The sequence below is a fragment of the Salvelinus namaycush genome, chromosome 25 (assembly GCF_016432855.1).
Source record: "Salvelinus namaycush isolate Seneca chromosome 25, SaNama_1.0, whole genome shotgun sequence".
NCBI classification, from domain to species: Eukaryota; Metazoa; Chordata; class Actinopteri; order Salmoniformes; family Salmonidae; genus Salvelinus; species Salvelinus namaycush.
The window spans coordinates 28,627,725-28,644,371 of record NC_052331.1 but is presented as its reverse complement, the minus strand read 5'-3'; the positions used below and the strand labels follow the sequence as shown (position 1 = coordinate 28,644,371).

Below are 16,647 nucleotides of genomic sequence, written 5' to 3'. Positions count from 1 at the left end.
TAACTCACCTCCAATAATAACATACAGCACCATCTCCTCTCCCCTCCAATAATAACATACAACACTGTCTCCTCTCACCTCCAATAATAACATACAGCACCATCTCCTCTCCCCTCCAATAATAACATACAACACTGTCTCCTCTCACCTCCAATAATAACATACAGCACCATCTCCTCTCCCCTCCAATAATAACATACAACACTGTCTCCTCTCACCTCCAATAATAACATACAGCACCATCTCCTCTCCCCTCCAATAATAACATACAACACTGTCTCCTCTCACCTCCAATAATAACATACAACACTGTCTCCTCTCACCTCCAATAATAACATACAACACTGTCTCCTCTCACCTCCAATAATAACATACAACACTGTCTCCTCTCACCTCCAATAATAACATACAGCACCATCTCCTCTCCCCTCCAATAATAACATACAACACTGTCTCCTCTCACCTCCAATAATAACATACAGCACCATCTCCTCTCCCCTCCAATAATAACATACAGTACTGTCTCCTCTCCCCTCCAATAATAACATACAGCACCATCTCCTCTCCCCTCCAATAATAACATACAGCACCATCTCCTCTCACCTCCAATAATAACATACAGCACCATCTCCTCTCCCCTCCAATAATAACATACAACACTGTCTCCTCTCACCTCCAATAATAACATACAGCACCATCTCCTCTCCCCTCCAATAATAACATACAGTACTGTCTCCTCTCCCCTCCAATAATAACATACAGTACTGTCTCCTCTCCCCTCCAATAATAACATACAGCACCATCTCCTCTCACCTCCAATAATAACATACAGCACCGTCTCCTCTCCCCTCCAATAATAACATACAGTACTGTCTCCTCTCACCTCCAATAATAACATACAATACTGTCTCCTCTCACCTCCAATAATAACATACAGCACCGTCTCCTCTCCCCTCCAATAATAACATACAGTACCGTCTCCTCTCCAATAATAACATACAGCACCATCTCCTCTCACCTCCAATAATAACATACAGTACCGTCTCCTCTCCAATAATAACATACAGTACAGTCTCCTCTCACCTCCAATAATAACATACAGTACCGTCTCCTCTCATCTCCAATAATAACATACAGCACCATCTCCTCTCCCCTCCAATAATAACATACAGTACCGTCTCCTCTCCAATAATAACATACAGTACAGTCTCCTCTCACCTCCAATAATAACATACAGCACCATCTCCTCTCCCCTCCAATAATAACATACAGTACCGTCTCCTCTCACCTCCAATAATAACATACAGTACCGTCTCCTCTCATCTCCAATAATAACATACAGTACCGTCTCCTCTCCAATAATAACATACAGTACAGTCTCCTCTCCCCTCCAATAATAACATACAGTACGGTCTCCTCTCCAATACGGACAGAGTACTGTCTCCTCTCCCCACCAATAATAACATACAGCACAGTCTCCTCTCACCTCCAATAATAACATACAGTACCGTCTCCTCTCCCCTCCAATAATAACATACAGTACGGTCTCCCCTCCCCTCCAATAATAACATACAGTACGGTCTCCTCTCCAATACTGACAGAGTACCGTCTCCTCTCCCCACCAATAATAACATACAGCACCGTCTCCTCTCCAATAATAACATACAGTACCGTCTCCTCTCCAATCCAATAATAACATACAGCACCGTCTCCTCTCCATTACTGACAGAGTACTGTCTCCTCTCCCCACCAATAATAACATACAGCACCGTCTCCTCTCACCTCCAATAATAACATACAGTACTGTCTCCTCTCCCCTCCAATAATAACATACAGTACAGTCTCCTCTCCAATACTGGCATACACTACTGTCTCCTCTCCCCTCCAATAATAACATACAGTACTGTCTCCTCTCCAATACTGGCATACACTACTGTCTCCTCTCCCCTCCAATAATAACATACAGTACCGTCTCCTCTCCCCTCTAATAATAACATACACTACTGTCTCCTCTCCCCTCCAATAATAACATACAGTACCGTCTCCTCCAATAATAACATACAGTACTGTCTCCTCTCACCTCCAATAATAACATACAGTACTGTCTCCTCTCACCTCCAATAATAACATACAGTACTCTCTCCTCTCACCTCCAATAATAACATACAGTACTGTCTCCTCTCACCTCCAATACTGGCATACAGTACTGTCTCCTCTCACCTCCAATAATAACATACACTAGTGTCTCCTCTCCCCTCCAATAATAACATACAGTACCGTCTCCTCTCACCTCCAATAATAACATACAGTACTGTCTCCTCTCACCTCCAATACTGGCATACAGTACTGTCTCCTCTCACCTCCAATAATAACATACAGTACCGTCTCCTCTCACCTCCAATAATAACATACAGTACCGTCTCCTCTCACCTCCAATACTGGCATACAGTACCGTCTCCTCTCACCTCCAATACTGACAGCTACTCTCTCTCCTGCTACTCTGTGTACCACAACACCTGTTACAGAAATGTGAAATTCCAAACACATCCACAGTATGCAAACGCATGTAGAATCAGGCATGAATGCAGGAGCATAGATCAGGCACGCACATACCATCCCTGAAACACACTCCCACCCCCATCCATGTAAACTCAATGGCAAGAAGGGGGGCAGTGGACCCCTGGTGTGTCTGGCAGGTGGCTCCAGCAGCCCAGGACAGCCTGGCCCCCTGGGGTGCCTCGTTCCTGGGTATCCTCCACGCTCCGCCAGCCTTCTCTGATCCACCCCTGGGGGAATCCCCTCCCCGGCTAGCTCCCATATTCCCACTGCCTCCTCCTTTTGACTTTGTGATGACTGTGATGGTTAACTCCAGAGAAGGCATGTCCAACTGTAGCCTGACACTTTCCTCTTAAATACATTTCTCCTCCCTTTGACTTTCCTCACTCGCTGTCTCCCCTGTCACTCTGCAGAATAATACCACTGTAATCCAAAAGTTCCTCATTTCCTCATTGGTTAAGTTACAACTTGCCCATCACATTGAAATAAGTAATTTACTCAAATAACTATTAGACATCAGACAGAAAAGAAACGTGACGTAACACCAAGCACAAGATTCAGTCAGGACGCAGCCATCACAGAAGGGTGTATAGTCAACAGCTTGTGCTGTAACCATATCCATAGAACAGTGTTATTGTGACCAGCTGCTTAGTAACCGATGACAGTGTCTGTAGGTGAGAGACCTGAGGGGCTGACGGTTGTCTGTGTGTTACTGTTAACACATTGTGGCATCCCATCGAGAATCCTGTCCTCTTGTATGAATCTACATTTCACTCGATTAATCCCTCTCACTGTCAATTAGCTTCTCCACAAGCCAAGCAAACACGCATGGTTACTAATGACTGAACAGGCATACACACATACACAGTTACTAATAACTGTACTCGCACACTAACAAAAGTTACCTCCCTTACAATCCAAATGTCACTCAACAAAACCAAGACATGCAAACGCCAGCATCAGTCCAACATGTACTGTAGGCCTACCCTCTCTACCTAACACAGACAACCAAACTGTTAGTATGGATATGGCCTACCCTCTCTACCTAACACAGACAACCAAACTGTTAGTATGGATATGGCCTACCCTCTCTACCCAACACAGACAACCAAACTGTTAGGTAGAAAGGGTAGGCCATATCCATACTAACACAGACAACCAAACTTAGTATGGATATGGCCTACCCTCTCTACCTAACACAAACAATCACAGTCCTCCAAAACCACACCAAAAATGCCCCAGCATACAGAACAGGGGTCGGCAACAAAACCGTCCCACGAGTGGCCCCCCCAAATTTTTAGCTATCTTAAAATGACCATGAAATCAGCTAAAAATGAGTTTAATTTAGGAAATCTGTTAAATAATAAAAAATTAAAAAAGAGAACGGTATGTGATCATGTCTCAATGTAATCAAGGTAAGAATTTAGTGTAATTTTCAAATACAATCTCTTTTTGGTTGTGGTCAATTTGCAGTGTACAAATTATTATAATAAGGTTCCGGCCCACGACCATGCGATCCGACAAATCAGCCAGCGGCTGAATCTAGTTGCCTGCCCCCGCCATAGACAAACGAACCCATCTAAGAACCCATTACAGTTCATTCTAATCTACACCGCTCAATAAAACCTTATGAAAGGGAGATCCTCTTCTTTCTGGGTTTACCTACACACAGACCTTCAATCCACCTCGCTAAATTTCTCCAGAATCCCTGTGAAATCCAGCAAACAAGACAGCTAATAGCTGTTAATGAAGTCAACACTGAGCTTGACACTCCCACTTAGTAGCTGAACGTCAGTGGGAGTTGTCACTTCAAAGACCCAGAATCTGGAGTCCAGATTGATTAACCGATTTAGAATGTCTTAGATTCTACGGATTTATAATTTCTTAAATTCTACTGATTTAGAATGTCTTAAAGTAGACAAAGACAAAGCTAAATTAAGCTGGCCTGTCTGGGAGAGAGAATATGTTGAAGAACATGCATGATGGGTTTCGGGGGCTTATACAGTGGCGCATTTATTTTTGCCTGTGGATGTGCGAGTCCGTGGGAATAACCTTCATTTTCTCAACAAATTAACTAATTTCACTTCCATAGATAGAGATTTGAGCGAACATGCATGTGCATACAGAATGCACAACACGGATGATAGTCTACACAAACACAGCATCTCTCACGCAATTAACTTGTGTTTACCTTACAGTAAGATAAAGTAGCTACTAGTTACTCTCCAAAGGGAAGTTAAACAAACAGACTGCTGTTTACTCTGAGTCAAGCCTACAGGGAGTCTTCCAGCATGTACACTTGATGAAGGAACAATCACAGCGGTCCAGAACAACAAAAGCATCCAACTACAAAACAAACAACCCAGCAATAGATTTAAGACTGTTGTTGAGAATCATAAGAGAGAAGTGTTGAAGTATGGGAAAGTTCAGTCATACACACTGCTCATTTATGTATTAAATGCCACCCCATACAGAACGCTACTCCCCCCCCCCCCCCCCCCAAAAAAAGAGGAATAGTCATTTGAGGACACTACTATTTTCAATGTATTTACTTATGTAATTTCACATGGACCATGCGTATTAACATAACATTTCCAGTTACACGTCAGTGTAAAAGTTCTGAAGATATCGTAGTTATTCAGTTCATGCATATTCCCTGTGAGGATGAACTGTCAGTCATCTGTAACTCCCTGATACTGGTCCCTTGTTATGCATGTCAATGAGCAAAGAGGGGACAGAGGCACTAGGAGACAAACAGACAACAGAAAGCATCCTCAGTGAGGTCCTTCCAAACACGCCTCTCAGAGAAACAAGTCAAGTGTACAGTGTAATGGGAAAAATCTAAATTATGCAAATTGCTCTAGCAATAGCTCACATCCATTTTTCTGAATAGTGGTAATGTATACTGAACAAAAATAAAAAATGTAAAGTGTTGGTCCCATGTTTTATGGGCTGAAATAAAAGATCCTAGAAATGTTCCATATGCACAATCAGCTTATTTCTCTCACATTGTGAGCACAAACTTGATTGCATCCCTGTAAACTTAAACGTAAAACGTTAGTGAGCATTTCTCCTTTGCCAAGATAATCCATCCACCTGACAGGTGTGGCATGTTGAGAAGCTGATTAAACAGTGTGATCATTACACAGGTGCACCTTGTGCTGGGGACAATAAAAGGCCACTCTAAAATGTGCAGTTTTGTCACACAATGCCACAGATGTTTCAAGTTGAGGGAGTGTGCAGTTGGCATGCTGACTGCAAGAATGTTCACCAGAGCTGTTGCCAGAGAATTTAATATTAATTATCTCCCATGTCGTTTTAGAGAATTTGGAAGTCTGTCCAAACGGTCTCACAACCACGCGCAACCACGCCAGCCCCGGGGCTTCATATCCAGCTCCTTCACCTGCGTGTCACACCCTGATCTGTTTCACCTGTCTTGTGTTCGTCTCCACCCATCACCAGGTGTCACCCATTATCTCCTATGTATTTATACCTGTGTTTTCTGTTTGTCTGTTGCCAGTTCGTCTTGTCCTGGCAAGTCCTACCAGCGTGTTCCCTGTGCTCTTCTTAGTCTTCCCAATTCTGACCTTTCCCGACCACCGGCCTGTACCTGCCTGACTCTGATTACGACCCTTTGCCTGCCTTGACTACTCTTTTGCCTGCCCCTTGTACTATAATAAACAGACTCGTACTATCCGCCTCCTGTGTCTGCATCTGGGTCTTGGCTTGAGTCCTGATACTGTGGGATGGTCTGAGATGAGCCACCCAGACAGCTGATGAAACTGTGGCTTTGCACAGCCGAATAATTTATGTACAAACTGTCAGAAACTGTCTCAGGGAAGCTCATCTGCATGCTTGTCATCCTCACCAGAGTCTTTACCTGACTGCAGTTCGGCGTTGTAACCGACTTCAGTGGGCAAATGCTCACCTTCGAGGGCTACTGTCACGCTGGAGAAGCGTGCTCTTCACGGATGAATCCCGGTTTCAACTGTACCGGGCAGATGGCAGGCAGTGTGTATGGCATCGTGTGGGCGAACGGTTTGCTGATGTCAACGTTGTGAACAGAGTGCCCCATGGTGGGGTTAGTTATTGGGCAGGCATAAGCTACTGACAATGAACACAATTGCATTTTATCGATGACAATTTGAATGCACAGACATACCGTGAAGAGATCCTGAGGCCCATTGTCGTGCCGTTCATCCGCCGTCATCACGTTTCAGTATGGAAATGCACAGCCCCAATTCCTTAAAACTGAAAATGTCCCAGTTCTTCCATGGCCTGCATACTCAGACATGTCACCCATTGAGCATGTTTGGGATGCTTTGGATCGACATGTATGACAGCGTGTTCCAGTTCCTGCCAATATCCAGCAACTGGCTGCGTTTCAAACTCAAAGTAGACAGCCCTCGGCCCTAAATCCTCAGCCCTTGGGGGAATCCCCGCAGTCATGTCGTCGGTCCAAATTATTAGCCAAGCAAGGGAAGTTTGCAACGTAAGCCCCTCAACCCTTGTTTTTAATGGAGTTTGCGAGTGTAAAATTATGTTCACTTTGGGCCTGAAACGCCCCATAATTTAATTTGCGATGACTGTACATCCGCTAAGAAAAGTCAGGCAAAACCTCAACGTCAATATGGAGTCAACATACCAGTGTAAGTAAAAAACTAATGTAAATAAGTTAGAAATTGTGCTACTAAAGCACAAACACGTCTCAAAAGTAATGATGTTTTTGTTTGGTTAGCTTTTGGAAATTGTAGAAATAAAACAAAATGTTCCTTCTTTAGAAGTAGCTAGGCAGGCTAACGTTAGTAAGCTAATTAATTTGCTAGCTATCATACAGTAGGCGTATATTATTAATGATATAGTTAATATACGTAGACATGCAATCATAATTAACTGTAGCGCATATAAAGCACCCACAAGCTACTGGTGGCTGAACACACAATCATCGCTGGATGAACGAGTTATGAATTTCCAGGCAAGGGCAGTCCATTTAAAAATCATTCCTTCCTCCCTTGCCCTGCAAGTGTATACTCGTCAGACGTCATCAGAAGTGTCCACTTAATTTGAGGGCTGAGGGGATAGGATGTGTCTTTTAAGTGTTTGGAACGCAGCCATTGAAGATGAGTGGGACAACATTCCACAGGCTACAAATAAACAGCCTGATCAACTCAATTGCGAAGGAGACGTGTCATGCCGCATGAAGCAAATGGTGGTCACACCAGATACTGACAGGTTTTCTGATACACGCCCCTACCTTTTTTTTTATGTATCTGTGACCAACAGATGCATATCTGCATTCCCAGTCATGTGAAATCCATAGATTAGGGCTTAATGAATTTATTTAATTTGACTGAATTCCTTATATGAACTGTAATTCAGTAAAATCGTTGATTGTTGCATGTTCCATCTATATTTTTGTTCAGTGTACAGTAAATAGGGGCCAGAATATATGCCTGTTTTCACAGACTACATGTCGGTGGAAGTGTTTGAGGGCTATTGGTGTGGTGTTGTCAATGATGTGTGTGTGTTGATGTGTATTTGCTGGCAAGGCCTTATCTGTCCTCAGACAGTGATTTGTCGGAGGACAGAGATAATCCCGGCCTGTCACCCAGAGATAATCCTGCCTGTCCTGCTCCCTCCGTCTGAACACACATCACCTGGGAGAAGGTGTCTTACACATACATGCATCATGTTCTCACTCTTTCTCTCAGAAACCATCCCTCCCCAACTCATCTTGTCTTAAAAACGATGTTCCAAAGACAATCCCTCACATCGACACATATCCTACACCAGGGATGGGCAACTGGTGGCGCCTCCCATTCGTAGGCCAGCAGATTAGTTTCCAAAAACACTCTTGCCAGAGTTGGTAAAGCTGTCAAGGCAAAGGGTGGCTACTTTGAAGAATCTCAAATATATTTTGGTTACTACTTAATTCCATGTGTTATTTCATAGTTTTGATATCTTCACTATTATTCTACAATGTAGAAAATAATACAAATAAAGAAAAACCCTTTAAAATGAGTAGGTGTGTTTTGGGAGCCTTCCCCAGAGCTGTGTCTCAACACAATCCTGTCTCGACGCTCTACAAACAATTCCTTTGACCTCATGGCTTGGTTTTTGCTCTGACATCCACTGTCAACCGTGGGACCTTATATAGGCAGGTGTGTGCCTTTCCAAATCATGTCCAATCAATTGAATTTACCACAGGTGGACTCCAATCAAGTTGTAGAAACATCAAGGATGATCAACGGAAACAGGATTCACCTGAGCTCAATTTCGAGTCCCATAGCAAAGGATCTGAATACTTATTTACCTAAGGTATGTTTATTTTTAATAAATTTTCTAACATTTCTAAAAACCTGTTTTCGCTTTGTCATTATGGGGCATTGTTTGTAGATTGATGAGTAAAAAAATTATTTGATCAATTTTAGAATAAGGCTGTAACGTAACAAATGTGGAAAAAGCTATCTGAATATTTTCCGAAAGCACTGTATGTCTTATGTTGTACACTTCTTTTCATAATTTTTTATTTAATGAGAGATGTATTTCATAATTGTTTGGCTTTAACACTTGTTCTTTTTGGGGGTTGTGTGAATGTCAGGATAATTTAATGGCACGTTTCATGCTGGACATGCCATTGCCAGTCAGGATCTCTAGTCTCCACCGAGTGTTGTAAACACCCCATGGTTCCTCTTCTCCAACAGTCGGTGGAGAAACAAGTTTGAGTGTTCAGAGATAAAACAAATTAATCCGACTGGCATGGAAGTGCCTAGAGTCTTCAGAGGTGTAAGGATAATTAGGAGTCTGAAACTAGGGAATTTGGTGCAGTGATACTCCTTTTGTTTCTAGCAAGAAAAGGAATGGCTTCCCACTGTGATAAGTAGCTATCACCAGTCTGTGATTAGTAGCTATTGGCAGTGAGAATCTCAGTGTGTTTCATGCTTTAGTTTTTATCTGGGGGCTCTGTAAATCCTTTAAGTTTAGGGAGTGAGGATGAAAGGTAAAGATTTTCTCTATTTTTACAGAGAAAAAACAGCTTGCAGCTCATTATTAATCTGATGATAACAATTGTTATCACAACCAATTACTGTATACCATACATGTCATACTGATCTGCCGTCATAGAATCATTACCGTACAGTCAATAACATACCAAAGAAACAGAACTCTGAAGTATTGTCTACTATAATCATGTAGGATCAGTGCCATTCAGCATCCTTGGAACATCTCTACCTAACCAGAACCCTTACCTGACCCTAGCCATTACCATTTTAAATGTCAACTTTAATGGGGTAGGGATGTCTCAAGGATCTTTCCAGACTGACAACTTACAAGGTAAAGACATAAATAAATGTGTAACCACAAATGAAAACTGTCATTTGACAGTTGCAAGAAAAGAGAGCACTAATAGACAATGCAAACAAACCAACCTGTTGTACAGTTATATTCACAAGGACAAGCGATTCATGTCCTGTCTTTGTTCCATAAACCATTTTCCATTTGTGTGTGTTGCCTGACTTCTCACGATGACTTCCACCCATTTGAGGGTAACCAGGTGTAAAATACAGTAGAGATGGATCATCCTTTACTACACAGACATTTAAAAAAATCTATTATTGATGTCACCTCATAAAAATTTCAATTCCTAAAACACTGAATAATTCAAGACTTTTATTCTCTAGCCTCACCTAAAATATGTTCATTCACATCTGTGATTTTACCATTTGGTGAGAAGTTTACAAGCATAATGAGGAGATGTTACTGACTGCCACACATGAATAACCAAGAGTAGGGTTGCAAAATTATTTCCCAAAATTCACAGGTTTTCCAGAATAACTATTTCCTGCCCCCCCATCCCCCTTAGAGTTGTTCCTATTTTGTTGCATTACAACCTGTAATTTAAATTGATTTTTCTTTGGATTTCATGTAATGGGCATACACAAAATAGTCAAATTGGTGAAGTGATTTTTTTTTTTTTACTTCGAAAAAACTTCAAAAAAATGGAAAAGCAGTGCGTGCATATGTATTCACCCCCTTTGCTATGAAGCCCCTAAATAATATCTGGTGCAACCAATTACCTTCAGAAGTCACATAATTAGTTAAATAAAAGTCCACCTGTGTGCAATCTAAGTGTCACATGATCTCAGTATATATATATATATATATATATATATATATATATATATATATATATATATATACACTGCTCAAAAAAATAAAGGGAACACTTAAACAACACAATGTAACTCCAAGTCAATCACACTTTTGTGAAATCAAACTGTCCACTTAGGAAGCAACACTGATTGACAATACATTTCACATGCTGTTGTGCAAATGGAATAGACAAAAGGTGGAAATTATAGGCAATTAGCAAGACACCCCCAATAAAGGAGTGATTCTGCAGGTGGTGACCACAGACCACTTCTCAGTTCCTATGCTTCCTGGCTGATGTTTTGGTCACTTTTGAATGCTGGTGGTGCTCTCACTCTAGTGGTAGCATGAGACGGAGTCTACAACCCACACAAGTGGCTCAGGTAGTGCAGCTCATCCAGGATGGCACATCAATGCGAGCTGTGGCAAGAAGGTTTGCTGTGTCTGTCAGCGTAGTGTCCAGAGCATGGAGGCGCTACCAGGAGACAGGCCAGTACATCAGGAGACGTGGAGGAGGCCCTAGGAGGGCAACAACCCAGCAGCAGGACCGCTACCTCCGCCTTTGAGCAGGAGGAGCACTGCCAGAGCCCTGCAAAATGACCTCCAGCAGGCCACAAATGTGCATGTGTCAGCATATGGTCTCACAAGGGCTCTGAGGATCTCATCTCGGTACCTAATGGCAGTCAGGCTACCTCTGGCGAGCACATGGAGGGCTGTGCGGCCCCACAAAGAAATGCCACCCCACACCATGACTGACCCACCGCCAAACCGGTCATGCTGGAGGATGTTGCAGGCAGCAGAACGTTCTCCACGGCGTCTCCAGACTCTGTCACGTCTGTCACATGTGCTCATGTGCTCAGTGTGAACCTGCTTTCATCTGTGAAGAGCACAGGGCGCCAGTGGCGAATTTGCCAATCTTGGTGTTCTCTGGCAAATGCCAAACGTCCTGCACGGTGTTGGGCTGTAAGCACAACCCCCACCTGTGGATGTCGGGCCCTCATACCACCCTCATGGAGTCTGTTTCTGACCGTTTGAGCAGACATGCACATTTGTGGCCTGCTGGAGGTCATTTTGCAGGGCTCTGGCAGTGCTCCTCCTGCTCAAAGGCGGAGGTAGCGGTCCTGCTGCTGGGTTGTTGCCCTCCTACGGCCTCCTCCACGTCTCCTGATGTACTGGCCTGTCTCCTGGTAGCGCCTCCATGCTCTGGACACTACGCTGACAGACACAGCAAACCTTCTTGCCACAGCTCGCATTGATGTGCTATCCTGGATGAGCTGCACTACCTGAGCCACTTGTGTGGGTTGTAGACTCTGTCTCATGCTACCACTAGAGTGAGAGCACCACCAGCATTCAAAAGTGACCAAAACATCAGCCAGGAAGCATAGGAACTGAGAAGTGGTCTGTGGTCACCACCTGCAGAATCACTCCTTTATTGGGGGTGTCTTGCTAATTGCCTATAATTTCCACCTTTTGTCTATTCCATTTGCACAACAGCATGTGAAATTTATTGTCAATCAGTGTTGCTTCCTAAGTGGACAGTTTGATTTCACAGAAGTGTGATTGACTTGGAGTTACATTGTGTTGTTTAAGTGTTCCCTTTATTTTTTTGAGCAGTATATATATATATATATATACACACACACCAGTTCTGAAAGGCTCCAGAGTCTGCAACACCACTAAGCAAGGGGCACCACGAAGACCAAGGAGCTATTCTAACAGGTCAGGGACAAAGTTGTGGAGAAGTATAAAAAAATATCAGAAACTTTGAACATCCCACGGAGCACCATTAAATCCATTATTAAACAATAGAAAGAATATGGCACCACAACAAACCTGCCAAGAGAGGGCCACCCACCAAAACTCACAGACCAGGCAAGGAGGGCATTAATCAGAGGCGTAACAGAGACCAAAGATAACCCTGAAGGAGCTACAAAGCTCCACAGCGGAGATTGGAGCATCTGTCCACAGGACCACTTTAAGCTGTACACTCTACAGAGCTGGGATTTACGGAAGAGTAGCCAGAAAAAAAGCCATTGCTTGAAGAAAAAAATAAGCAAACACATTTGGTGTTTGCCACAAGGCATGTGGGAGACTCCCCAAACATATGGAAGAAGGTACTCTGGTCAGATGAGACTAAAATTGTGCTTTTTGGCCATCAAGGAAGATGCTATGTCTGGCGCAAACCAAACACCTCATCACCCCGAGAACACCATCCCCACAGTGAAGCATGGTGGTGGCAGCATCACACAGTGGGGATGTTTTTCCCCATCGGCAGGGACTGGGAAACTGGTCAGAATTGAAGGAATGATGGATGGCGCTATATACAGGGAAAATCTTGAGGGAAACCCGTTTCACTCTTCCAGAGATTTGAGACTGGGAGGGAGGTTCACCTTCCAACAGGACAATGACCCTAAGCATACTGCTAAAGCAACACTCGAGTGGTTTAAGGGGAAACATTTAAATGTCTTGTAATGGCCTAGTCAAAGCCCAGACCTCAATCAAATTGAGAGTCTGTGGTATGACTTAAAGATTGCTGTACATCATTGGGACCCATCCAACTTGAAGGAGCTGGAGCAGTTTTGCCTTGAAGAATGGGCAAAAATCCCAGGGGCTAAATATGCCAAGCTTATTAGAGACATACCCCACTATACTTGCAGCTGTAATTGCTGCAAAAGGTGGCTCTACAAAGTATTGACTTTGGGTGGGGGTGAATAGTTATGCACTCGCAAGTTATGTTTTTTGGTCTTATTTCTTGTTTGTTTAACAATAAAAAATATTTTGCATCTTCAAAGTGGTAGGCATGTTGTGTAAGTCAAATGATACAAACCCCCTGAAAAAAACTATTTTAATTTTAGGTTGTAAGGCAACAAAATGCCAAGGGGGGGGTGAATTCTTTCGCAAGCCACTGTTAGGAGTTGGGAAGACAGCACAAACAGATCTGTGAACATGGCTAGTTGAAGCACACAGAATTTGGCCAGCTTGTCCTGGGTCAATAGCCTCACAGCCTTTTGGATTTAATGTTTGCGGTTCTCTAAAAAAAACAACTGGAATGATGCAAAGCCAGAACAAACTGCAGTCAATGGACTAAATCCCTGTGGCTATTACAGTAACTATACTACAACACAGGACTCAAGCAGTTGATATGGTCTGCAAAAGTGTGTATTTGGTTGGTCTGTATTGGTTGGTTTCTAATGTCTTAAGCATATTATCTCTTGAAATATGCAGTGTCCTCTCATTGGAATTGAGCCTTTATTCTCAAACAAATGTTTCCGGTCATTCATTTCCTCACGGATCATCATTATCTTCATTTCAATGTGGACACACACACACACACAACCACACACACACACACACAAGCAAGCTTTAAACTGTGAGAAGACAGAAATGAAAAACAGGAACAGAGACAGAGAAGCAGCAGCATGCAGAGAAAATATGTTCTTCAGAAGAAAGAAATCTTTCAGAAGAGATAGGAGCCTTTGAAAATCATGAGGAACCACACAGCTACCGTATACAGCAACCATTAGGAGGACTGTCAGCAGTTTCCCTCCCGCACACACCGTTGCCAGGGAAGAAACTAACAGATTAAAACCACATCTCTGGATCAGAACGACGCAGCAGAGACACCACGGGGGAGCTGCTTCATTATTCATAAGCCTTTGTAAACAGGGGAGAGAAACTTCTCCAAGTACAAAGACACACTGGCCTACTCTCTTCCTCGCTACACTGCACCACCTCCAGCCCTACACTGTAGTCACCTAGGAAATGACACCCAAGCCAGTGATGTCGGTTCTTTGGAGTTTTTAGTGTCACCAACCGGATACTGAATCCTGGTCATCAGTGCGAATCGAGACTGTGTTAGTCCATTGAACTAAAGCCTTGAAACTGGGATGCTTCAGGTCTCAGGCTAAATCTGCATGGGCAAGAGAGGAAGTGCCAGGCTTTGGAAATGGAACCCTGATGAAATCACTGTCAGCAAACAGCTTGACTTTGACTCAAGGACCACAGAAAGAGTACCAGTGCTTTACACTCCATGTAAATGTGTGAAACTGATCTGTGGCCCGTAACACACCCCAGAATAGAGCTGGGACGATAAACCGCAAATTATCGATACCGACCAAACATCAAGGACATTTTACTGATAACGATAAGTAGCCTTTACTAGAGGAATGTTAAGTTAGAAATAGAATAAGTCTGCTAATATGGACTAACGGGACAATGATAGTCACAACATTGAAAGTAGTAGTAGTAGTTTTAGGGGTAATATTTAAAAAATAACTGGTGCACATTAATGTTACACTTATCTTTGAATTTACCGTTATCATGATAATTCAGCCAATATATAGTGATATAGATTTGTGTCTATATCGCCCAGCTCTACCCCAGAACACATTCACACACCTCACCGGCACATCTGCACTGCTTCAATGCCTTCAACAATGGATTGTTCAAGTGAGAGAAAACCATTTCCCCACTCTGCTAAGGAATGAGGCATTCGGGCCAGTGAACATAATACTGGTTTATACTGGTCTGGTGCACAGCCAACTCTTTCACTCAAATGGCAGACTATACACATGCACACCAGAGGCTGGTGGGAGGAGCTATAGGAGGACACTCTCATTGTAATGGCTGGAATGGAATGGTATCAAACATATCAAACATACCAAAACCACATATTTGATTCCGTTGCATTCATTCATTCCATTCCAGCCATTACAATAAGACCATCCTCCTACAGCACCTCCCACCAGTCTCCTCTGATGCACACCTGACAATAGTTCAGATTATTTTGACTGAGCAGAATGATACTGCATTCCAAAAACAGTGCAGGTTGCTGTACCCAGCGGGCACTCCAATACCAATCGACTGTGTCACAGAGAGCCTGGTATTCAGTAGAGCAGAGGGAAATATCCTGTAATTATGAACAACACAGCAACAATAGCCAGTAGACTACAGTGTTTCGTGGTGGCTTAATGTCCTTGAAAACCAGAAGTAGACTAGGAATGTTTTTTGTGAAACGCATCAGAAAATAGAGAAGGTAATTTTAATGTTGACAATAACAGAAAATCTTTCTTGCATCATCTTCAAATTCTCTGCGGACTTAAATGGGTATAGACTGCCTGTGTGTTTTGTGCTCAAGGTTTAGTGCGCAAAGGGCAACAGTAAAATAATTTGGATCGTCTAGTTATAAACTCAAATACAGTCATTGGCCTATAAAAGTAGCCCAAAAAAATATGAATAGTGTTAAATACAGAGGGTTCCGTTACAGTTCACTGTCAGATGAGGTTGCAGTACAGTTGCCATCCTGCATATATACGGCGCCGAGATTTGCCCTGTGCGCGAGCGGCACACGACGTTTTAGCAACAAAGTTGCATCCCCGGCAATATGCAGGCGAGCGGCTCGTGCCATTGGTTAACCTCCACGGCTTCGATTCGGTCGGCGGACCAAAATAGCAAAGCGAAGTTAATGCGGAGTTGAAGATTTCACACAGGGTTATGTCATAGCTAGCATTCATCATGTCCCATAGACCAACATTTCCTAATCAATGTATTTGGATGGCTTGTGGAATGCTCAAGGAGTCTCGAGAACGCGCTAGAATTAGTGGTCAAATTAACACCAAAATACCCTGATACAAAAATAGACTTAAAATCCCCTTTCCCTGTTGCTTTGACAATATTTTAAAAACTATTTCCCCTTATGCCATAGAAATATCATGTGCCAGCCCGGTAGGATATCTGAGTGTACAATTTCTTACCTATGCTATTGCTACATACGCTGATAATGTGCCATATTTATTTAATAACAGACCCCATCAATGTGACACACTTTACTTCAATGAGCCTAGGTTAGGCTACTCACCGTAATAAAGGGAAGAGACGTCCGTTTTTCTTGCCATTTCACTGTGGACGGTAGAATTGTCTGGTGTGTAGTGGTGCGATGGC

At 43.0% G+C, this 16,647-nt stretch overlaps 1 protein-coding gene across 1 annotated transcript in view; it reads right to left on the bottom strand.

Annotated features, from left to right (window-relative positions):
- Positions 1 to 16,647, bottom strand: part of LOC120020431 (choline transporter-like protein 5-A) — a 62,987-nt gene extending 46,340 nt beyond the window's left edge. Inside the window, exon 1 of the mRNA XM_038964091.1 lies at positions 16,565 to 16,647. Coding sequence (XP_038820019.1) covers positions 16,565 to 16,601 — 37 coding nt within the window. The 5' untranslated portion in view covers positions 16,602 to 16,647. The remainder of the gene's footprint in view (positions 1 to 16,564) is intronic.